This window comes from Teleopsis dalmanni, chromosome X (assembly GCF_002237135.1).
Source record: "Teleopsis dalmanni isolate 2A chromosome X, ASM223713v2, whole genome shotgun sequence".
Lineage (NCBI taxonomy): Eukaryota > Metazoa > Arthropoda > Insecta > Diptera > Diopsidae > Teleopsis > Teleopsis dalmanni.
Window position 1 is genome coordinate 52,053,534 of NC_051848.1, and position 25,313 is coordinate 52,078,846.

The 25,313-nt window shown below is 28.6% G+C and overlaps 1 protein-coding gene across 2 annotated transcripts in view; it reads right to left on the reverse strand.

Moving 5' to 3' along the window:
- Positions 1-1,115: 1,115 nt before the first annotated feature.
- The window catches only part of LOC119689900 (glycoprotein-N-acetylgalactosamine 3-beta-galactosyltransferase 1), a 30,553-nt gene continuing 6,355 nt past the window's right edge, over positions 1,116-25,313 (reverse strand). The window contains exons 1-6 of one of the 2 annotated variants that reach the window (XM_038104831.1): positions 8,128-8,263; positions 4,174-4,360; positions 3,604-4,114; positions 3,451-3,547; positions 1,975-2,259; positions 1,116-1,904 (exon numbers count right to left, since the gene is read on the reverse strand). In XM_038104831.1, coding sequence (XP_037960759.1) covers positions 1,710-1,904; positions 1,975-2,259; positions 3,451-3,547; positions 3,604-4,114; positions 4,174-4,216 — 1,131 coding nt within the window. In that variant the 5' untranslated portion in view covers positions 4,217-4,360; positions 8,128-8,263 and the 3' untranslated portion in view covers positions 1,116-1,709. Of the gene's footprint in view, positions 1,905-1,974; positions 2,260-3,450; positions 3,548-3,603; positions 4,115-4,173; positions 4,361-8,127; positions 8,264-25,313 lie in introns of those variants that run through there. The other variant, XM_038104830.1, reaches the window with a different exon arrangement.

Below are 25,313 nucleotides of genomic sequence, written 5' to 3' on the forward strand. Positions count from 1 at the left end.
TTCAAACTTTTTTGGCGGTCTTCCACGTTCTTCATTTCTCACATCAAAATCATTATTTCTGAACCATGAAGCATGATCACCATATGCCTCGACAAGCATTCGATGCGACTCTGCAGCACTTTTCTTCAAATGAAAACAAAAAATTAATGCTTTCCGCAAATCATCACTTTCTGGTACAAAATTCGACATTTTTAACACGATGAAAAAATATGATGTTGTCTGTTCAATGACTTGATGTATGCTAAATATATTTCACACATGTCATAGCAAACAAACAATAAGAAATAAAGGCTCGTTCACAACAAATGTTCCCTGTCGGAACATTTGTATCTTTACGCTCACTTCATACCGGTACACCTGGTATTAGATATATTCAAATAAAAAAAAAATTTATTTTAAGTTAAAAATGTTAAATGCGTTTTTCATATTTAAGTTATATGATTTAGTTATCCAATTTTATATATTCGTGGACTTGATCCGAGTGAGTTTTCGAAAAGTTTCTACATAAAAGTTTAACTAATTAGTCCAAGTTCCTTATAAGTAAGCCATGGCTGTGAATTTAATAGAAATTGTTCATGACGGTTATATGTTTTTGTAGGAATTTTAAAGAATTTAATATAAGCACAGCATCAGTACTTGATAAGTGTACATTCCGTAAAAAATTTTTGGATTAATGAAATTTATCCAATCTTTAATTATGTGATTTTTTAACATTCAAAAATTTAGTTATTTAGTTCTCCTTTTGAGGATTTTTTGCTAAACATTAAAAAAAAATGACATCATATATAAAAAACCTTTTGGATATACATATATAAATATTAATATAAATAATAGTTGTATTAAATAATAAATTGCATTAAAAGATAGCTTTTTAATATATGAAGTGAAGAGTTTATTTTTTAAATATTTTCACATTTAGGTCACAATTTTAATTATTTAATATCTAATTCATCTTAAGTTAGTTGTGTGAATGCAGCAATTTATATAATATGTATAGCATTAGCTTATTTTTATAGTATTTATTTATACTTAGTACAGTTCAATTTGGTATTATTCACAAAAGTTATTCATTTTTATTAAATATTATTAATTAATATAAAATAAATTAATGAGGTAAATATGCAAAATGAAAATCTATTCGTCTATAGTTGTGCAAATGTTCACAGTAATATTAAAATAATTTTATGTTATCAGCTCAAGCAATATCAAAAAGATTTTATTCCTATGATTTTATCCTATGAAATGTATGAAAAAATACAATAAATTCTTTTATGTTATAGGTGCAAATAAAATACTAACTAATTCTTTTTTACAGTACAGCAACATTTAACTAATATACATAATACACTACATCTTACTAGCTAAAGCCATTCGTCTAAAAACCATGGTGTGGTTTGGCCGAATGTTATAAATTCGCCCCTTCATAGTGTTAATCGGCAAACAGTTGGTCTAACCAAATGCTACTGAGTTATTTCTTAAGGGATGAGGGTGGTACTTTTTAATCCTTCACCTTGGCAGCGATTCGAAAATCTTATGCGGTGAAGCAATATACCTACATATTGTTTTTAATTTTAAGTATAAAGCTTAGTCAAAAATGTCTTAATATACTTAATATACGTTATAATACAAAATATTATTTATTTAAGTTAACTTAACTTTAAACTATTTACAAATAATCTAACAATTTTTATATAGTACCTATTGCAAACTTAAGCATTTTCAGATGTTACTTCATTATCGGTTGGCGATGGTTCAGTTTCGCCAACTTTTAGTTTTTCCGGTAATTCTGGTATATTGACTATACCGTAAGGATGTAAGTGATATATTAGATAATCCAATACATACATTTGATTTGGTGAGACGTAATGAAATGATACTGCATAATCAGAGCAACAATCTAATCCCTAAAAAAATACATAATTTCGACAAAAGTAAATATAAAAAATGAATTTATAATTTTAAAATAATACGAACCTCATCTGTTTTATAATAAATATAGTTCCAGTACCAGAATTTTTTATCTGTATGTGCTGGTATTAAGTGATGTTCTGGAACAAAAGGAAAGAATCTACCACGTCCGTGTGCATCACGTGAATCACCAGCGATTACTTTAACATTTTCCAGGCATTTTCCTATTTCAACGTCTTCAGCTCCGGATGGTGATGATTTGCATAGCTTTGGATTTGGTAACGCTTTTTCGACAAAACGTTTAACAGCTTCTTTGCTTAATACGTAACCAGCTCCTCCAGACATGTAACCCTAAAATTATATAAGTATTGTATATTTTACGCGATTTATTAATAATTAATTGTAATTTTTAAAATTAATTACGAAATAATTAAAGTATATTTTACTTTCATTATTTTATATAAATAAATTGATAAGGTGTTACTGTTACTTTTAGTAGTGGTGTTGATAATCTATACATTGATTTATTGTACTTATAGTAACGCTGGCTCAAATAAGAGTTATTTGGATATTTAGAAAGTCCAGTCAATATTTCCAAATTAATTGTTAAGATATAGTTGACGTTTTGGAGATATTTCTCTATAACTAAGTCTAGAACACTTGCACAGTTGTATATGACATCTTTTTACAAATGGTGTGCCCTTTGACTTCATCCCCTCCGATTTGGATAAAATTTCTTTATAAGCTTCTTCAAACACCTATAAATCGGGAAAACATAAACGGCACTTGGCTGTCGAGAATGACGAGTAGCTCCGAGACGTAGACCCGATCGTATTGCTGCAGCTTTGTTTATTTGTATATGGTCTATGTATATCATTATAAAGCGATTGTCAGACGATAATGTGTGAGAAATAGATCTAGCATCAATAATTCTCAAATTATTTAAAATATTTTTGTTGAGCATATGCATACCACAAGTAATCAACATAATTTATAGTTATTGTAAATCGCTTTGGGTTAGAAATCAATTCACAGTGTTCTTTAAAATACACGGTTAATCACCATAATCTCGTAATTATAGATATTTAGTATTTTAAGATCTTATTATTATTTACATCATCTCTAATCCCCTTCTTTGAGTTTCTCTTTCTGTAGCTTCATCTTGTTTCTTATATGAACCTACGTCATTAAGCTATATCTGATTTTCGAATCACGTGGTTAAGTTTTCATATGTGAGGCGTTTTGATAAAACACGGATGATTTCTAGGCTCTGGAGTACATTTGGTATTACGTTTCTTTTAATTTATGAAAATATTATTTAAAGTTTGTAAATAGATAAAATACAAGAAATTATGGACCCCAAGAGGGTTGGAGTATATTATTCGTAAATGATGTGAATAGGAAAATAATAATTTTAACTTTGATGGTTCTTGAACTTTTAAAATCATACCACCTAATAAGCGTTAAAATACTGATTCTGGATAAGTCTTATAAAACAAGGTCTAATGCATAATAGTTACAGTTCAAAAAATATACACTAACCTGTTTGACAAATGGTTTAAATTTGCAGCCGAAGTATATTGGTGTCTCTGGTGAGTATGGATATAGAAGATAACGTAAGTTTTCTACCACAGTGTAACTATATATAAAAAATTATGTTAAAAATATGTTAAGTATTCAATTTTAAAAACTTACGTGTCATCGTCAGCTTTCAGAAACCAGTCCGCATCATTAATATGGTTATTATATAAATATTTAAAAGCTTCTTTCGTTTTGGCCCATAAATTATTACGACCCTCACCAACAGGCAGTGCTACAGAGCCCAATTCCGTATCCTCGGATGTACTCATAAATATTATTTTATTGCAACGTTTACCCCATGTGCGTTTCACATGTCGTGCCTTAGACTTGTGATTATTTGGGTTTGTCATTATCCAACACAATACGCGAACTTCATTGTACAATTTCTGTGCAATTGTTGTATTCTCATATGAATGCTGATGTGTGCCAATATCTGTCTCTGGTCCGGCAGCTTCCAGTAAATCATGACTCTCGTGTGCATCGCTTAAGTGCCCATGTTGATGGCCTGTATATAGCATCCATTCAGGTTGCTGTGGTGTTGATAATATAAACATTTCAGCTAGACAGAATCCAACCACCAAACCGACAATCAATGAAATGAGTGAACGTCGATTTGAACGTGAAGCTGTAAGCGATAGGATATACTAAACTATACACGTAGGGATATACTTCATATGTACTTACGATCTGTGTGATTTGTGCGGCCTAGCAACCCGTTTGCAGTCATTTGAAATGGTTTTTAGTCTACAGTTGCTATATCTTATAGTATCTGACTAAAGCTAAATTCTTTGGTTTGTGAAGTAGTTGGAAATCTTTTAAATATCTTTGGTTACATCTGAGGAGTTTAAAACTTTATTTGAGTTTACAGAATCTGAAATGTACAAGAAGAGGATATGATTTATAAAGTTTTCATAAACTGGGGAATAATATATAAAAATATCTATAAAATAGTATATATAAAAATAGTGACATATATTTATCTTAAATCTTAAATTGTCTTTACATAAATTGCTAATGTCTCGTACTGCAAATCGGATGTGTGAATTTAATAATACATAGCAATTGAGATAAATAATTCGGTGAAATGAAATTTACTCATGTAAAAAACCAGCATTGTACTTAGAATTTTATCTAAAGGTCACTGAGAATATACATTCTTCAACGTGGAAGTCGATGCCACCCTTAAAAGCAGAACAATTTATTCCCAAAGGTAGTATCACTACCGAGATATTAATAGTTAAGATCTGTTATAAATGAAAAGATAATAAAATATATGCATAATAAAAATATTGTCAACAAAATAAACATTTGTCCTGATTAATATTATCTTTTTTTTTAGAATAATAGTTATTGGTGAACTAAGAACTTCACAACCATTTCCTGTTAGCCGCATCCGCAGGGCGTAACAGATGAAGATGGTGGGGGCCATGCTTGCATATGGCTTAAATACGACGTCTGTTCTCCATGTTAAGGGCGGTCAAAATATGCAGCACGGCGTGTCTGTACTCCAGTGAAGCGGCTCCAAACCACGTCTGTTCTTTATGTTAGAAGCAACGGAAATCTATGGTAAGTCCTACTAAGCTCCCGATTTGTGTTTATACTTATTGCACGGAAATCTATCCTCCTGCCTATACACCGTATTGGGAGGTGCAAAATTCATCTTAGCTTAGAAAAAATTCAAATATATCAGAAACCTCTTGAGGCCCTATGCTCCTGCATCTCCCACAGAAATTGATGATGATTCGCCTAACTCAAACCATATTTATATAGAGCGTACGTTTGTGTTTTTTTTACTGGACACAGTGACAAAAGGTGACAATTAATGTTAAACTTGAGATACCTATGAAAACATACAATTAAGGTTCCTATATGATTAGCATAATAGCCTGTTTTTAAGAATTGATGACATATATAATATTAATAAGATTGGTTGTTTAGTATGATTGTGAAATCGAAAATTTGATAAACATAGGCTTACTATAGGTGATCTTGCAGGTCTAGTCGTAAAAATGATTTTACTAAATGATAAATGGTACAATGATCAGCTAAATGACATGATTATGGGTGATGTCAAACAACGTTATATTGAGAGATAATTAAAACAAAAAGTAGCCTAAAATACATAATAAAAAATACTAATGAAATCAATGGGAAGATCTATAGGCGTTATAAGATTTAGAGTGAGAATCAATTGTTAAATAAACATAGGACCTATATGGATTATATTACTTATACTGATGATTTCTTTTATAAGGCAAACTTTATGAAAAATAAAATATACCTTATATAATAAAACGGGGACAAAATCGATTTATAAAATTTTAGGGTTAGACTACAATTAACATCAAATGAATGTAGTAGAATGTAAATATTTTACCAACACACTGGTAAAAGTTTATAGTACACATATTGTGTTTAAGAAAGTTTCTATTGACCTTTAGATAGATTAGTCTTAGTCAATAATTTAAAAAAATTTTTTGGGTTTTTTTTGGTAATATTTTCATTTCCGTAAATAGTGTTTCTTTAAAAATATAAAGTATTTCAAAAGAAAGATCATATGACATCATCAATGGTGTCAAAACAATATCGCTAAAATTATAATATAACAAGTGATCATTTTAAGTAAAGATCAGGCTTTCATTTTAGAATAAAAGAAGTAGAATTGTACAATAGAATTGAATACAATAATATAAAATAAAGAATGGAATCGTAGAATGAAACAGAATCGAATCGAACCAAATTAAATAAAATAGAAAAATAGAATAGAACCGAATAGAATAGAAAAGCAAAGAATAAAATAAATTAGAATAGAATAGAATAGAATAGAATAGAATAGAATAGAATAGAATAGAATAGAATAGAATAGAATAGAATAGAATAGTATAGAATAGAATAAAATAGAATAGAATAAAATAAATTAGAATAGAAGAGAATAGAATAAAATAGAATAGAATAGAATAGAATAGAATAGAATAGAATAGAATAGAATAGAATAGAATAGAATAGAATAAAATAAAATAAAATAGAATAGAATAAAATAAATTAGAATAGAATAGAATAGAATAGAATAAAATAGAATAGAATAGAATAGAATAGAATAGAATAGAATATAAAAGAAAAGAATAGAAAAAAATAAAAAAAATAAAATAAAATAGAATAAAATATAATAAAAGAAAATAAAATAAAATAAAATAGAATATAATAGAATAGAATAAAAAAAAAGGTATTAAATTTTAATATTTTACTATTGAATATAAAATATTATAATATTATATATATTATTATATTATATACGAAATTAAACAAAATATAATAAAACAGCAACAAAGATAACCACTTAAACAGATCTTAACAAATACTTATAGTTCAATAAATCCTTTATCGATATTCTTTCTGCTTAAACAAGGTTTGTAAGAAGTGTTTCGAAGTTTTCTGACTGATTAAATTTAAAACTAAATTTAGAGAGTGGATAAAATCCACTAAATCACTAAGTACTAAACATTTTTAAATGAAAATACATATTATTTTATAATAATTCAATATAAGTTAATTTTTTTAAATTGCTGTAGTATTTTAAAAATCCCATATTGATATGATTCTAAATTTGGATATTTATCTTTTTTGGAAAAATATTTTTAAAACTATTAAATAAAATACAAATAAACTATTACAACCAATCGAAATTTTTTAACAGTAAGAAGGGTTCGAATAGAAATGAAAAAACAACAACAAAAATGCAGTTAATTTATTAAAATTTGGCTGACCTAACAATGATGTTTCAAGTATTGCTAAGTACTCATTATCAATAGTGTTCGGAAATATTAGATTTGCAAGTGCTAGGCATAATTTATTTTGTCACCTTCAAACTAGGCTCTACAGAGTCTAGTCAACAAAGTCAAATGCCAGCATTTGATCCAACCCTCCATACATTTTTCGTAAACTGATGGAGGTATATTTTTCAACTCTTTTTGCGAATTTTCTTTCAAGGCCACAATCAACTCGAAACGCGTTTGTAGAAGTGGTCATTTGAGTTTCGAGGACAGAACAAAGTTACACGGGGCCATATGAAGAGAGTCTATACTCTTTCTCTATACTCTAATTAATATTTTCATTGAGTTTCGTGGTGAAAACAATTACACAGCGACGTGTTTGCGCTATCGCAGAACACTCTAAAGTAAAATCACAAAATCAGTTGATATAAACGCACTGACGGTAACAGATTGCATCAAGTTTCGCGTGATACAAAATTTGTTGAGATATGTTTTAGGCACACAATAAATTTCAGATAACTTCTTTTTACTAGAAATGTATCATAAACCATCTAATGAATGAATATATAAACTACAGATTTTATTAGAAATAATTAAAACTTTATAATATGTATATAATACATTATATATATAATGGATGTAAACAAAATATATTATCACTTGTGTTAAACGTTTTAATCTATTATATCTGATCTATTATATATTATTTCTTTTTTTAGTATAGAAATTAATCCACTGAACTCAATATCATTAAAACTATCATTAAGTTATAAGTTCGTAGTTCACACCACATATACACTTCTTTTTAAATTCTTTTAATATAATATATCATAACTAAAAAATTTATTTCAAAATGCTATTTATATACTTTTAAAAAAATTCCGAGGGGTTCGAAACAAATGTCTTGGATGTGACGTTTCCGTTATAAAAATATATTGTACTTTACATCGAGTACTTTTTCCACAAACTGAGGCGCACTTTTTATTCCACGGTTCTATTGTCGATTTGCAAATATCGCGAAGAAATGAACTAATCTTAAGTAAAACTAACTTTAAGCACGTTTCGAATATATCATCATTTTGATTTTGAAACCGAGCTGGGCCACAGAGCAGATTAAAATTTAAAATAAATCGTTTAGTCAACACATTATCGAGTGCGGCAAAAAATTATTGTACTCGTACATACTTTCAGAAAATTTCACATATGACATGAGAATGTCAGTAAAATTATAAATGCTGGATTAAAAAATTTAAAATATTTATTTAGAATTTGCAACATTGAAAAGTAGCAACTACAACAGAAACTTTAGAAGTACTACCACGCAACCTTCATCGACTTGACAAAAATGCTGTCTACACTAAAACTGAAGTCAATGAAATCAATTAGCAAAAAACAAAAACAGAAAAAAAAAGAATATATATATATATATATATATATATGTATGTATATTAATATATAAACAAATAACTGTTTTTATCGTAAATATAGAACAAGTCAAAAATATAAAAATTACTGAAGTTAAATTTTAAATAGGGTTTCTTAGTTTGATGCATGGCAGAGAACCTAAGAGCTTAAATTAATATCTGAACGCATTGAAAAGTATCCAACAAGACGATTAGTGTAGTAATTCAATTTTTAGATTTAAATATTTTAGAATAACTAACACTTAGACCATACATCACTAAACAATTCAAATTTTACTTTATAGACTTCACAGGTCCGTATTCTATTCAAGCTTATATAAAGCAACAGCTTACAAACAGGTACATATAAGTACTTCAGTAGCCACGGTTAACTAAATAATAATTAATTATATTATTATTAATAATAATAATTTTGTTTTTTTTACGGGCTAATTGATCAATAGTTAAATAATAAACTTTTTACAAAAATTTTAATTGTTTTTAAAAGATTTTATTTTCACCGATATTTCGACTATAATCTATAGTCATCATCAGGGTATTACAACATTTTAATTCTCGGATGATAGTACCCTGATGATGACTATAGATTATAGTCAAAATATTGGTGAAAATAACAAACAAATAACAAAAATAAAATTATTATTAAAAATATTTGGTCATTAAAGACTAAATTATTAATTAATAATAAATTAAGAACTTCAACCAATTTTAGAAGTTTCAGTTTCAAAAGTCTAACTAATAGCTTTATTTAATAAGGTTATATTACATGAACTGCTTTAACGTTATAAATATATTAGGTGTAGTAAAAATAAATCCATTATTTTCCTAATAGATGGCTTTAGTTATCTGTATTGAGTTCGGGTTACGTTATATGACATTAGAAAGATGAGATTTCGTACTTAATCAACTTTAGACACTTTGGTAATTGGTTGACTCAGTTTTGTTGGAGCGCGTAACAAAGAGTGATACTACCAAAAAGAAAACACACCATATATATTTTACAATTTTTCTTTGATAAAAGGGAAAACCCTTTTAGGCAAGCCAGACGCCTAAAAATGTGCATAGTGTTTATGGTCCTGATACTGTAACAGCCAATCTTGTCAAAGATGTATTGGAAGGCCAATTGTCGATAATGTCGATAAAATCATAGAAATTGTCGAGTCCGATCAGTACGAGTTATGTAAGCACTGTTTCGATTGGCCAAGAGCTAAAGATTGTACAAAAACTGAAAACCGTTTGGAACCATTTCAACAGAGGCTTGTGAAAATCGACTGCCTCAATTTTATGCTAATAGGAACGGGGACTTCTATGAGAGAGGCATAAACAAATTGCCTTGAAAATGGTTGCCTTCAAACAAGTTATCGAAAAAAACGGAGCATATTTGACCTAAATCGGATCATTCTAACTTCTTTTTGTTATACTTATTATAATATTGCTCTAGTTTCTTAGTATTATAGAATTGGAACACGAGCTCCTGGTGGAAACAAAGGACGTAAGAGTTGGGTTACCTCGTCACGTCAGCGGGAGCAGATTATGCGATTCTAATTGACACTTTAATAATGCAATTTATTTGTTGTAAATCAGTGGACGTATCAACTAAATGAACAAACGTTGATTGAGTGACAGATATTTTTGTCACTAATAAACATGTATGTATCACCGTTAGACACATTATTGAATATTCTTGTTTTCAATGCTTTCCTTACACCTTTAGGCAAATGTCACCCTATCAGTAGCTTTGTTAGGTTCATCACATCTCGTAAGCTGACTCACATTGCATTGGAGTTGGGCATGGTAACTTGATATGCTCGAATCAAACGGACAAACATACTCAAGCATCAAAATGCTCAAAGCATCAATAAGTTTGAATAATAATTAAAGCTTTAATACAGCACAAAATTTTCATGTAAAACATGGAACTTTTAATACAAAATTCTTATTTAAATTCATAAGATCTAAATATTAAAAACGCTATCACTACAACAAAGCAAGAATATTAAATTGATAGTTACACCGTTATCTCAAAAGAGAAGATTAATAAAAGTTGATTCGATTAGTTATCAGAGAGGTCATCGAACTTAAGACAAGGAATGGAAAGGATAATTATAAATAAAAGGTATGTTTTAATTAAAAAAAAAAATAGGCTTATACTATGCAAAATTATAACAAAAAGTTAACCACTGTAATGTTAATTCACCCACCAACTTAAAAAAATTAAGGATATTAGGTTGAGCAAAAAGTATTCGGCGTTTTATTTGTTTGCTGAACTTTGATGTGGATTAACATAAAAATGGAAAGCTTTTTTTACCATTCTTAATATATTTGATAGATTATAGATTAGCAGATTATTGCTAAATAATTTATTTAAATTGAACGATTATTTTAAAAGCTATTGTGAAAAAGATCTAAATATCGTAATCAATTCAATATATTATACAATTTTATTACAATAAAGAGTAGAATATATCCCAGATGTGTAAACAGTTTTGCGCCATTAACGGTGTAGGTATATTTCTTCAATCAGCTACAAGGAACAGATTTGTACTGTCTATTTTTTTTTCTCTCTCCCCCGATTACTGGAATAAAGTTTTCACAATGCTGGGGAAGTTTTCTCCATTCATTCCTAAGAGGTGGTTTAGTGGATTCAAGGAACAGATTTGCTAATTTACTGGACATTTGACCGTAAGTATTATCATCCTTTCTATCTATCCTCAAACAAAAATGACGAACATATGGATAAAGTTGAAACAGTCAAAACTGTTAACATGCTGGTTCTCTCTAAAGAACAAGAGATTAAGTAAAAGAAATGGTTAAAAAATGCCTGATGTTTAATTGTCAATTGTTAAGAATTTTCACTTTCAAATCGCTATCGAAACCAAATCTAATTGAACCCTTTTTGAAGCTTATGGTAATAAGTGATTAAGAGGATTATATAGAATAAGGTAATCTATGATTTTAACTATATTACTTAATCATCAAAACTGTTGGGTATTTAACAGTTTGAAAATGACATTGTGCAGTTCTTATATATCGCCTCGAGAACGCTAAACAATATAAACACATATAGTGTCAAAGTCCCACTTAAAATGATCGGTTTTCGTTGTACATCACTATTAATGCCTCTATGAAAATAAATAAATGCATAATCAAGAGGGAGCAATATTTTTTAACTGTTTATTAAGATCACAGAAGCACTTGATAGCAAGAATAACTCTTTATTTATTTCAAGAACTAAAAAATAATTAAGTATTATTCTTTCAGAGAACGAATTTTTTTGAAAATGGCAAGGTTTTTAATCGAACTCATATATCTGCAGCTATTACCACTTTTTTTCGGATTGCAAATAGTAGCAGTAATCTTTTACTTTAGTGTTTTATACAGACTATCATCAGAAGCTAATAGCTCTTTTAAAAAATAAAAAAACATTTACTTAATATATAACAAATATATACTCTGTGTGAGAAGTATCCGGAATTATTAATTAAAACGCAAAAATAAAATCATCAATCAAATTATAATTTTTATTTTGTTATTTTCAAAGTATTATGCTAGACCTCATCGAGTGCATTACAATTATGTCAGCGCTGGAATAAATTTTGCATACATTTTGTTTAGACTAATTGAGTATTCGACTCAGAATACTTTCCGAGTAATTTTAGCATTAAAAACAGAAAAAAATGTGATATTGGGCTGTATAAGGTGATCATCATGTTTGATGTCATGTCATGTTTGAAAATCTCACGCGACGATGATTTTGTGCTGTCGCAGGACACTCAAACGTATAATTATTAAAAAATCGATATAAACGCAGTGTTATAATAAAATTTTATATGGTTATACCGTGCGTTTTTCAAATAATTAATTTTGGGTATTTAATTACGCAGAACTTTTTTAAATAAGAAATAAAATGTATTTACTATATACATATAAGTATCTACTTCGTATGCAATGTCGTATTTATTTATTACTTACTTATATCTAAAATCGGTATTTTTTTAAGATAATATATATCTGATATTGTTTTACCAACTGCAAAGTAAATATTAGCCTAGAGAAGAAATAACTGTTTTATATAGTAGCAAAACTTTATTTTGACTTTAAATTTAAGATTTCTCTTGTAGTCAACATAACTAAAGTGTCATATTAATTTATTACTCAGTTACATATAAAATCAGGAAATCTTTGAGATTAAAAATATATCCACTATGATTTCATATATTACTATCAGTTATTATTTAGTTAATATGAGATAATAAAACTCCAAGTTTAAGTTCTATATAATTATGATAGTTACCCTAAAAAGTTCTTTAAAGACTAAAGGCTCAGTTAGACGGTAGGTAACGTAAGAAATTAATTAGAAGCGAAATGCACAACTAACCAAACCTGCGTATTTGATAGGAACGAAATAAATAAAAACACTGTACTTTGTTTATTTCGTTTCTATCAAACACACACGTTTGGTTGGTTGTGAATTTCGCTTTGAATTAATTTCTTACGTTACCTACCGTCTAACTGAGCCTTAAGACTATATATAATATACAGTAAACGTTTAAATCTCTATTTAAAAATTATGTTGGCGATTTCAATGAGATTTCAATGAGCTTCTTACATACCACATAACTAAAATGTCATTTTAATTTATTACTCAGTTATATTTAGAATCACTAAATCTTCAAGATTATGTATATGTAATTATTTTATATTTTATTATCAGTTTTTATTTGGATGGGATAAGTTCCTTATATGCTAAGACAAAGATATATGTTGCATGCATTTTAATTTTTATTTAATAATTAGATTGGTATTTTTCCATGCTTAGTAAGGTACTAAGAAAGTACATAATAGATATTTGTATTTATTAAAGCAAATGTTTTGATACTACCTTACTTTCTTAGTTCTTCTTTTTCTTCTTTTATTTGCAAATATGTATTCTTTTGGAAATAAGTAACATCCAAGGTATAAAAGTAATAAGAGTAATTATTGATATTAGGCTCCCTAAAGCAACGCTACCCTAATATTTATTATACATAGATTTTTAATAATATTTTAAAACCTTGCACTATTAATGATAAAAGTTGACAAATTAGCACAACTACTAATTACGAACACAAATAAATGTACAGACAAAGTATATGTAAATCGGTATGCGAATATAATCAGTATGTAACATATAGTTATATATATAGTTATGATTTATTGGTCTTTAAAATACCGAAAAATCCATAAAATATATTTGTTTATTTGCTGTTAATTACAGCAAAAAATAGAATGAGTGGCAATGGTCGGAACAAAGTAAAAGTTGAAGAAAGTCATATACTGACATTTAGCACTATTTATTTAATTAAAAAACATTAAGAACAGTTACATATGATTTATTGGGCCAATGATTGCTGGAGACATTGTAAATTATACGGCGTCGAAATATGTAGCACACAAGCCATTAATAATTTTTGCGATTGAATGCATTTCAAAATAAAAAATTATTTTGCATATGCATTTTACTTTTTTTTCAATTAAAGAAACAAATTGAAATATTGAAAAAAGTTTATACACACTTTATTGCAGCAAATTTCTAATTTATGTTTTATAAATAAATTTTTTTAAATTTACTATTGTATATTTAAATTTAATTTATAACGCTTTTACCGTATTTGATTCAGTTGAGATGAAATTTGTGTAGAGATTTCATATTATTAACAAAATCACGCTTTGGATAATGAAGTAAGAACTATTCTTCCGGAGACCGTTCCCTAGTTGAAATGTTATCCAAATCGCGCTTTGAATAATGAAGAAAATTTAAAGGGGTTAGTTATAACAATGGACGTCATTAAAAGCAGTTACTGACGATTTCTGCATATATGTAAATGTTAAAATTTGTTTAATGCAAGCTTAACCCCGAAGCAGTTACTACTTTCCCAACTTTATTAATTATATGGTAATCGTCGGCATAGGCACCAATACTGAATTCCTTATGAAAAGATAAGGACTTTTTGATGAAGTATATGTTTTCCGAAGAATTTTATGTAGAGTGGAACAAGTAATAATCTAAATACGCTAAATATAAAGAAGATAATGAATGTGGATATAGAATACAGCTTATCGAATGATCAGTTTTAGGTTTGTTTGTTCAAGTGAATAGTTTGAATTGTCTATTTATTGACAGTGTACTTAAGAATTTATCTCAATTAGTCGATGCTTCCATTCCATAATAAACATGTTCTTCGCAAATTCATTAAATAGACAGTTAAATATCGTTTTAATGAAAATCGGTTTTTGAAGTTATTTGAGATTACATTATTTTCCCCTTATAAATGACTTGCTATAAAAATGGATTACTTTTTGGATGTATAAAAAATAAATAACAGATACCAATACCACTGACCAAATTTTCTTCTACAAAAGAAAAGCGGATCAACGTCTTTCATGTAATTACGAATCGTCGAGTTTGATAAATTTAATCTCACAGCGATTTCAGAAGTTCTTCTACGATTATTTGGAATAATCAATTTCTTTATTTGTGTGTATAAAATTAAATAGGTTTTTTAGAGAAAGGCATGTTTTAAGTATTAACCAGTTTTGGCGCGCTGACGTTTTGTCGATACATTAAATAAATATATAATTACAACAGAGTTTAAGAGTTGGGTTGCGAAAAATTCCACTTTTGATAAAACTTAATAAAACCAAAAACTTTGATAAAACCAAATATACGAGTATAACCATATAACAACAACTAGAGTATATAAAGATAAAGTTCTTTAAAGCAGACACCGACGAAACCAGAAATTCTATAGGGTTAAGAAAACTTTCCATTTAAAGGAATGTAGATTGTAGGCTCTGAAACTGACGGTTAACAACATTGCATGGTAAAGATAGATGTCCGTTTAATAGAGTTTTCACTACAGTATCTTTAAATATAAATATATATTAAACACGTTTTCTATATATTTACTATTTTATATAGCATACCTTCAAGAATATTTTTAAAAAATCTTCATTTCACAGTTTTTTTTATTATTAAATGATTTAACTAACAGATTTTATTTTATTTTTAATGGTAGGGGAAACCTTTTTTTATAGAAATCAAATTTTTGGGTATTTCAGTGATCAACTAAAATAATTCCTATTATTTTATGAAATGTTTTCAAATTATTATGACTCAAAATAAATAGTTAACGGAAGCATTATATATTTCAATATATTGTTTTTAATTATTCGAAATAGAATAATAAAATTCTGTCGATTGAGTTGATAGGGAATACGTGAAATTTTTCAACATTTTTATATAATTTGGAATAAGTTTAGATTTTACGAATTAGTGTTAAATTTATATACAAATAAGAGACATATATATATATAATTTATTTCTTATCTTTGACCTGGTCAAAATATAATCGATTGAAAGAAAAAAAAAAAAAAACAAAAAATGCATTTACAGAAGAGATAAGAAAATATTACACAAATGAATTTTTAAATTTTATGAAATATATTTTCCATAATAAATGCATTAATAACACACAATAAAACAGTACAAAACATATTTTAATAAATTATTTCTTTTTATAGTATTTAAATAATATCACATATATAAAAATTAATAGAAAAAAACCCAAAGTTTAATGATTAAAATATATTTTTTTTTTTTTTTTTATTTGTCAAGTATATTTATTTTAATTTGATATTATATATACATACAATATTAAGAGTACACTGCCAACAAAGCGAGTAGATATAAAATATCTTATCTGAAAGAATTATTAACCCATATTGATAATATAAAGGAGCACTTCAAAAGAACAATAAATAACTCAATATATAACTTAGATAGAAATCAGTTCAAAACGTAGAAAATATTAAAAATTATACTTCTTTTGGTCTACCACACCAAATTGTTATTTACCTAAGGTATATTATCTATATTATTAGTGGATTCAAGTTTCTTGTAAATTTCAATGTTTAATTAACTTTAATAAAAAAATTCCAAAGCGAGTAATAATAAAAGAAAATAATTAAAATTAGTTTTAATTCGTTTCAAGTTAGTAAAAAAATTTTTAAACAATTTCACTTTGCTGTGGACAGCCTGTTTTGCTCTATAATTTAACGATTACATAGAGCTCAGCGTCAGTCAATTGTTGTAGTACAAGGCATTATGTATATAGTATACAAAAAGAAACCCAAATATGTTAGGCTAGGTTTTAGTGGCGATCTTTATGAAATCCACATAGGTTTATTGGCCCATTGTATTACCATATACAGAGGAAACTCAGGGTTTAAAACTATCTAGAAGCATTGGCGAAGCTTGCTGTAGAGGCAAGAGTAGAGGCTCCTAATTCGCTGGGCAAAGACAGAGTAGATAAGAGGCGATAGGCATGATTGAAAGAGAGATTTAATATTCTAACATTGTTCTCTAGTCTTTAGTGACCTGTAAGTAAACCTATTGTAAGACTGATATTTCTATGCGGCAACTCAATGAGAATATCGAATTTTCTTTTACTGAAAAGTGGCCAGATTGCACCAGATGCTTGCATATCGTTGAGACTTCCGATTTTTTATTTAAAATTTCAGCATAGAAATAACTCCGCATATATATCAAAACCTTAATATATTACTTTGACAAAAATAAATTTCATTTGGAAGATGACAAAACTTACTCTCTGTAACATTTTCCAAATTTCCCATTCATTTGGTAGGTAAAATATCATAAATAAAAAAAACTAATATATTAAAATAGTGCTGCAAAAATGCTTAATATTTTCACTGTAGAGCAAAATGTTTTTGGTTTATGTCTACACATAATTAATATTTGACAGTTTTTTAATTGTTTCAAGTAATGGGTGGTTCACCACTTTTAAGAAAGTAAGGGAATGGGGATCAAGAGTAGATGTTACATTAGAGCTGCACTCGAGGTTGCTAATGGAAAATGAGTCATACAACCATTACTTTATTGGCCTTTTTAAAAACATAAACTTTAAATTTACGACATCTTAGAAGATAATGAAAAACTTGGGGAAGTATACAACTATGAAATATAGCGAGATATTGCTATAAAATGACATAGGAATAATATTATGGATACTGCCTACAGCTGTCATGATAGAGATTGAGTTTATGTAACAAACCAAAACTTATACATTAAAAAGGATTGTTTTTCTTTTAGTAAAGGAAATGTTCGGTCTGATGTCTAGATGACACCTTCTAAAGAAACGAACTATCAAATGAAACGGATTTTTAAGAGTTATCTAATTTATAGTGATCGTCAATTGCAATATACACAGTGGGAATAATAATTTTTTTAATTAAGTATAGCCATGGGTGTTCTCATTTTAAGAAACGCTAATAGTTTTTGAATAAAAAAGGTAAATGCGCTGTGGGAATATAATAATGTCAGTCAACCTAAGTCATTTAAGCTCCGCTATTAGTAATATTACTGTGGTAATATTATCTAGCTATATTTTATTTTTTAATTATTGACAAAACTCGTTTAAACTTTAAACTTCAAAACAAAAACATCTATTGACTTTAGGCTGTTAATAAATATTATATGTGACATTAAAATGTTATTAATTCTGTTCACTTTAATATTGTTTATTTAAAATGTTATTATTATTATTATTATTAAGATGAAAAGTTCAAGATGCCTACTGCAATTGATACTGATATATCTAAAATAATTGTAGTGCATTTCAATAGTGCAAGCAAAAAAAGCGATTGCAAGGCAATGTAGCGCTTAAATAGAGAATATATGTCAAGCGCTCTCCATTAATATAAAGTGCAGTTTATGAGTATGTAGACGAAAAAATAATTACCTATAATGTGATTTAATAGTAGTAATTCAAGAGAAAAAACAAAATACTTATACACGATGGAATATTAGTAAATCACAATTGTTGGAAAAATGAGGATGCCTAGATGTGGTACATTAAGGTTCTCTGATACAAAATCTATTGCATTAATTTTGTGAATATGAATACTTACCAAAAAGCTTGTACCGACGCATAATGTGGCAGAATTAAAATTAGACTAACAAAATTCGGAATTTGTTGAACTAGTAGAGATAGTAGAGAGCAAAAGGAATGTAGTAACACGGTTTCATCAGTAAAAATCGGCAATCAGCTGAGTGAACAGTATTTTATAATATAAATATTACTACCTTTTGCTTAAAAAGTACTCGGATTTTATAAATAAAACATACAAATTTGAATTTTATTCCAAATTTATTTTATCTCCTTCAAAATATGTTCCTTCTGAAGCGATACACATATGCCAACGCTTAACCCAATCTTCCATACACTTTTCGTAGGCCCGTGATGGTATGGCTTTTAGTGCCTTCAGCGAATTCTCTTTTACCGATTCAATCGCTTCAAAACGCTTACCACGAAGGGGGAATTTGAGTTTCGGGAACAGGAAAAAGTCGCACGGATCAAGATCTGGCGAATATGGTGCCTGAGCGATGACAGTGGTGCCGTGTTTGGTTAAAAAATCGCGTACAACAAGAATTTTCCATAGTAAAAATCGCTCAATGCAGTTGAGGTAGTCTCACATTAACAGCTGCTGTAAACAAACTAATTGACAGATGGCGCTCAAATTTGCACCATATGTCAGGAAAAGGTGTACCAACATAACCAAAAAAAAAAGGTTGGAAAAAGTTTATTACTTAAGGAGTAATTAATAAACAACAAAATCCGGATACTTTTTGAGCAGATATTCCCCAATTGGTTTTTATATATCAGGCATATATAAAAGCCGCTATGCCTGATTACGGTATCCCTGCAAAAACTTATATGACTTTGTAAAATGATTCTCGATAGTATCTACAGTTGGATTAAAATGAGAATTGCCCTGCTCTATCCTTTTGATACTCAACAAGGTATAATGCAAGGAGTAAATTTGATAAACAATAAAATAAAAATAACTTAATGATAAATAATAAACAAAACCCCAATAAAAGAAGGATTAGTGGGCTGATACGAAATGCAACAGGAGCAGGTAACTTGCACTTATGTCTTTCTTTTTGTTCATTTTCAAAATATCATCCCGATATTTTTCTGGGTGTGTAAGCACTCTAGTGTTAGTCTTTTGCCATGTACCCTTTCTTAATCTATTATATGTACAATTTCTTCGCCTATTATCAAAATCTGGGGTATGTTTGTTGCTAATCATGTGTTGTGCTAATGCTATAGTTTCTCTTTCTGCTTTGAAGTCATTTTTATGTTCATTTATACTGCTCCCTAGTGTCCATTTCGTTGTACCGATGTTGATTTGGTTCACTGAAGCCTGCTTCAAATTTATAAATTTAAAAACTCGTGAACTTTATATAATCTACAAAATACTTTTTATTAGTAAGCATGTCGCTATTATAACTGCACTTTTGTCAATATAAAGAACTTTGTCTACTTTGGAATCCGCAATAATACCAACAATATTATCAGACTAGAGAAAACAGGAAGTCATTTCTACCAACAGATGTTACTATGGATTTAGTACGGAGCTATGTTATGGATTGAGTTGGTCTACAACTAGGTCTCTAATTGAAAAATGGTTTCCAAGCGAAAGAAGTCGCTACTGACGCGACATTTCAGGTAACCGCCAGACTAAAGAGCTGGTTCCTCTCCATTAGGAGATAGTACCTTTTATATTTTTTTTTGTTTTTTGTGCTATGGACTTAGTAGGTAATTGATAAGTCGAGATTTGTATCGATAAAAACAAAAATAAATTTTTACTATCGCTTATTGTACTCTCCCTATAATATAGCATAGAAGTATGTGTGATGAAGGTTATCGATAAACGATCCTGTGTTTGAAAAGACTAATTTAATAACTGCTTCGATTATTCTAGTGGTGTATATTTTAGCGATTATTTTCTACGCGCAAACCCCAAAATGATGTACTGAAGAAAAGAATTTCGTTTGCATAAAGAGGGAATTGAATAAATAGATATTTATTTAAAAATTTTCTAGAAATCGCTTTATAAAAAAGTGCAGAGACTCTGAGACAAGCATTGGAATGATTGTTATAAAATTGGAGAAAAATATCAGAGCTAACAAATTGTAGTTTAATATATTAAATAGTCAATTTATTATAAGATAGGTAAAATAAAACTATTATAATAGATTATATTGGAAAAGGACAATGGTGCAATAACAGAATTTATAGAAAAACCAGCTTAAGCAATTTTATTAGTAAGGAATTTGTTTTTGTTCAGTAGCCTTTTATAATGACTGACTATATATGGGCTGCATTAGAATTGAATGGTAAATGTACGCCCTTGTGAATTTAGCTTGCTAGGTACTAAGTCTATATTTTTTCTCTGGAAACAAGTTTTCGCAATGCTGTGGCAATCTTCTATATTCACTCCTAAGAGGTGAATTAGTGGGTTTAAGTCTCACATGGTGGTTTTCGATGCTTCCACCTACTGCAAAAAAAGAATGGTGAAGTTTGTAGTTTCTTGGTTAGCCATAACAATAATAAATGCAGACGACAGATGTTTACAGTTGTTCTAATGCTCTGTATTTTTTCTTTAAACTATAATTTTTTTCACTTTAATTTAATATGGTAAATGTATGGTTTTTTTTAAATTAAGACTTGAACTTTAGAGGTAGGTAATTATCAAAGTAATTATAATTCAACTACTGTTTTTATTAATTTTTCAAAAGATTCATCGTTAAAATGTTATAAATAAAAAAAAATAAAATTAATATATTTTAAATAAATGTTCTCTCTTAATTGCAGTATATTTGCACTTAAAGCGTAACAAAATTATAAAATTAATTTGAAAAAATACTAATGACTTTACATCGAAATGCATGCAGTCAGTCGATCACACAGAAGAGAGAGCAGACGACACTATATTAATTGAATAATCATCTATATTATTTTAAAGAGTAGGCGGCCAGTGCAGTAAGCAGAGAGCATTGAAGACAGACACAAGAGGAGACCACAGTAGGCAGAGGCAATTGTGTGTGAGACGTACTCATCCATAGCGAGGGTGGTACACTTAGAAGAAGAACGTAGTTCTGGCACTCAATGAATTGCTACAGCATGAAACTTACAGCCTAAAGCCCACATTAATCAGCCGCACCAATTCGACGATAGTTGCGACAAATCGAGACCCAACAGCAGAACATGCGGTGAAGTTGCGAGGAATGGCTTCAATCCAATGAACATTATGTGTAACAATCTGACATTTATGCAATGATTTGTGTACAAATAGTTTTTGTCTACATGGCAAGCCATTTGAATGATCAGCATGAATTGTTGTACACTGGAAATTTGTGATAAACACAGATTGTAAATTCTTTCGATGCTATTGTACTTATTTTTTTATATGTTCTTTAATGTTTTTTTTTTTGTTTTTTTTTTTTTTTTGTCATATTTTGTTCTATTGTAATGCCTGCTTCTGACACTTCCGGCAGTGAACAAAAACAACTGCACTCATATTTAAATTCAGGGCGTATCGTGCTGAAATGCTGTGTGTATGAATATTCACATACTTTCGTTTTGAATTTATATTATTTTAAATAATTAAGTAAAATTGAAAGTTTGTTGGAATTCAAAAAAAGATATACTAATTATAATGTAAATAATGCTATTTGACCTTAACCGCTTAATCGCCCAGACGCTTTTTTAGTTTAGTATATCAGCCGAACCGTCAACGAGAAAAATATTGAAATTAAAAATTAGTGATAATTTCTGCTGATTTCTGATTTCTGATTTTTGCTTTGCAAATTTGTTAGAATTTATTACGTGGAAAATTTATGGAAAAATTTTGGTATATAATAATATATAATAAGCATTACAAAAACGAGGTTATACGCAGCTGGTACACAGATCACAGTACTATCTATGGATATCTATGGATTTTATATGGATATAACTTGTACAGCAGAAAGATATTTAATTCTTAAATAGCTCAAATAATTGTAGATAAAATAATTTGCATATCCAACAAAACAAATTTTTTCGAATATAAGATGTTTAACTTTAAGATCTAAGATTTTGATAATCATATATGTAATACGTGTCCACTATTATTATGTTGAAGCTGTTTTGAGCTAGTGCAGTTAAGCACTTATATTTTTTTTTAACTCGAGGTTTCTTCAAAACCCCTCTCTACATCTTGACTGGATTATTGTTTATCACTTTATCAGACTAAGCAATAATTGACCTCAGATCTGCATACCTCCCCGAGGAGCACGAAGAACGTTTCCACTGACTTCGTTAGAGCAGTTAACTTACTTCTGATTCAAGTACTTCAAGCAATCTCAAGTAATTTAAGCAATCTCAAGTAAGTTAACTGGTCTTACGAAGTCAGTGGAAACATTTTATTACTTATCACTTATTACTGAAAATCAAAAATGAAAAGGGGTAACTACTTTTCACAAATTCACAAAATTATAAACAACAAGAAAAGTATCGTAACAAAAGTTTCTCAGATTAAATTCTTAGGTGTATGTATATGGCAGTTATGGTAAACGATTGAAAACATCATTTAATGATTCTTGCCACGGCTGTGAGAAACACTAAGAAAGTGTCTACTAAACATCTGCTTTATCACTAACCAGCAAAAACAAGAAAAAGTGACAAAAAAGTCAAAGCTTGAGTATTGATAGTTTGTGCAGTCTTGGCTACTTGTGGAAAAACACGTTTGGTCATCCCTTCTAATTTGAAGCGAAGTCTGTCACTTGCAGTCCAAACAAATTAACATATATATGAACTATAAACTAATTGAAAAATGCGAATATTTCCTAAAATAACTGATGATCTGCACTTGACAATACTCGAAACAGCGTTGTATGGTCAGCCAAATTTCAATAAAATAACTAAAATTTTTGTTGCTGTCTTTTCATTTCTATTCGAACTGTTCTAATTTTTAAATAATAGTTTCTTTTCGTTGTAAGAAGCGTCACTTTTAGAAAAACAAAAAATAAAAATAATACTGCAAGCATTACTATAACTAATTATCACTTTATTGAAGATTGACTAATCATAAGCAAACTAAGTTAGTGCTCCTAATGACGGTGGAACAATGACATCTCCTTTTGACGTTGGTATATACTTGGCACTAAACTGTGATAGGTATTACATCTGAAGATCATCGTTAGCATTAAAAATAAATCAGGATCGTCTGTATTTCTATTTACAAATACTGTTGTAGTTTGATTCTTATAAGAACGTTTATAATTTGCTTTGTAAAGGTGTTTGCTTCATTTCATTTTTCAAACTATGCGCACATCTGTTCAAATAGATTTGCGGGTGTGGGTGTGACACAGATTACAGTCTTCAGTGTTGCATATTCCATGTTGAATCCTGTATAATAAAAGATAATATGTTCAGTCGTCGTCGCTTCGTTTATATAGTATGGAACAAAAAGGATCAAGCGTATTGCTTAAAGCACCTAAGCGCAGTGATCAAGTATTGTCTTAGGTAGTAGTTTGCTTCACAGTGGTTGCATTTAAACTGCATATGTACAAAATATTAGGTTGAGGGGCTACTACTGTAGATAATAGTAGCTTTATACTTTTATAAAGCTTTATGCTTTTATACTTCATGTTAAATAAGTAGGAAGTATGGTGTTACTTTTGCTTTATCGAAGTTTCTCTTGCATATCGTAAAGGGATACTCCTGTAGATACGTATTATCTAGGAGAACATGTTAGTTTATGTTTTAGGTAAGATATTAGTAATCTTAGTAAATGGTATAGATTTATATGAATAAAGGTTTAACTCTTCGTTGTAGAAGTTAATTCAATTCACAATGATTTTTACCCTAAAGTAGATTGTTGGGAAGTTTTTCAAAACAGTATTCTGGTTGGCAAAGTAGTTACAAAATAACTTTTTTAATCAATAATGTTCAATACTTTAAATTAAGCACTAAGAATGCTAATAATTAAGAACACATCATCAATTTCCAATAATAGAACTGAACAAATACTGAAGTGATTACTAATCGCTTCAAAAAAAAAATTGATATATGATAGAAATTAATTTTGAAACAAATATTTTTCACGTGCTTATCATACGATATAGGAATAGTATATAAATACTTACTTGACGGCATTTATAGTATATTAGATTTTTATCTTAAATAGATAAGTAGAAAAATATTTAATTAAATTTAGTAATTCAGTTTGGAAAAATTGTGTATCGTAACAAATTGTTACCAATAATTTAACAATTAATTTTCTTTTGAAAACTTAATGTATAAAAACGAAGAGATATCAGATCATATGCTTGATTTTTCTCTTGTTAAGTCGAATATCAAGAACTAAAGTAGATTGTTTCGCAAAATTGACAGACCAGCACGAAACGGATGAAATCAGACTGTATCAATTTTTTAGAAATGCTGATAATGATCCAGATTGCCTCAAAAAGCCCTGAAAAACAAGAGAAAGCCACTTGCTGTGAAGATACTAAATTGTCAAATAAGTATTTAACGATTTTTAGTACAAATTAATTCCTTTTTTATTTCAAAAAAAAATCTTTTCATTAATTCATATTTATTATTTATTTTATTTTTTAAAATAATTCAATTTCATTTTTTCTATATCAGGAAAAGATGGAATCCTATTCTTGTTAGAGGATTGCAGATTTTTATCCATGAAAATAGTACGGATGGGACGTTAGCGTGTAAAAAAA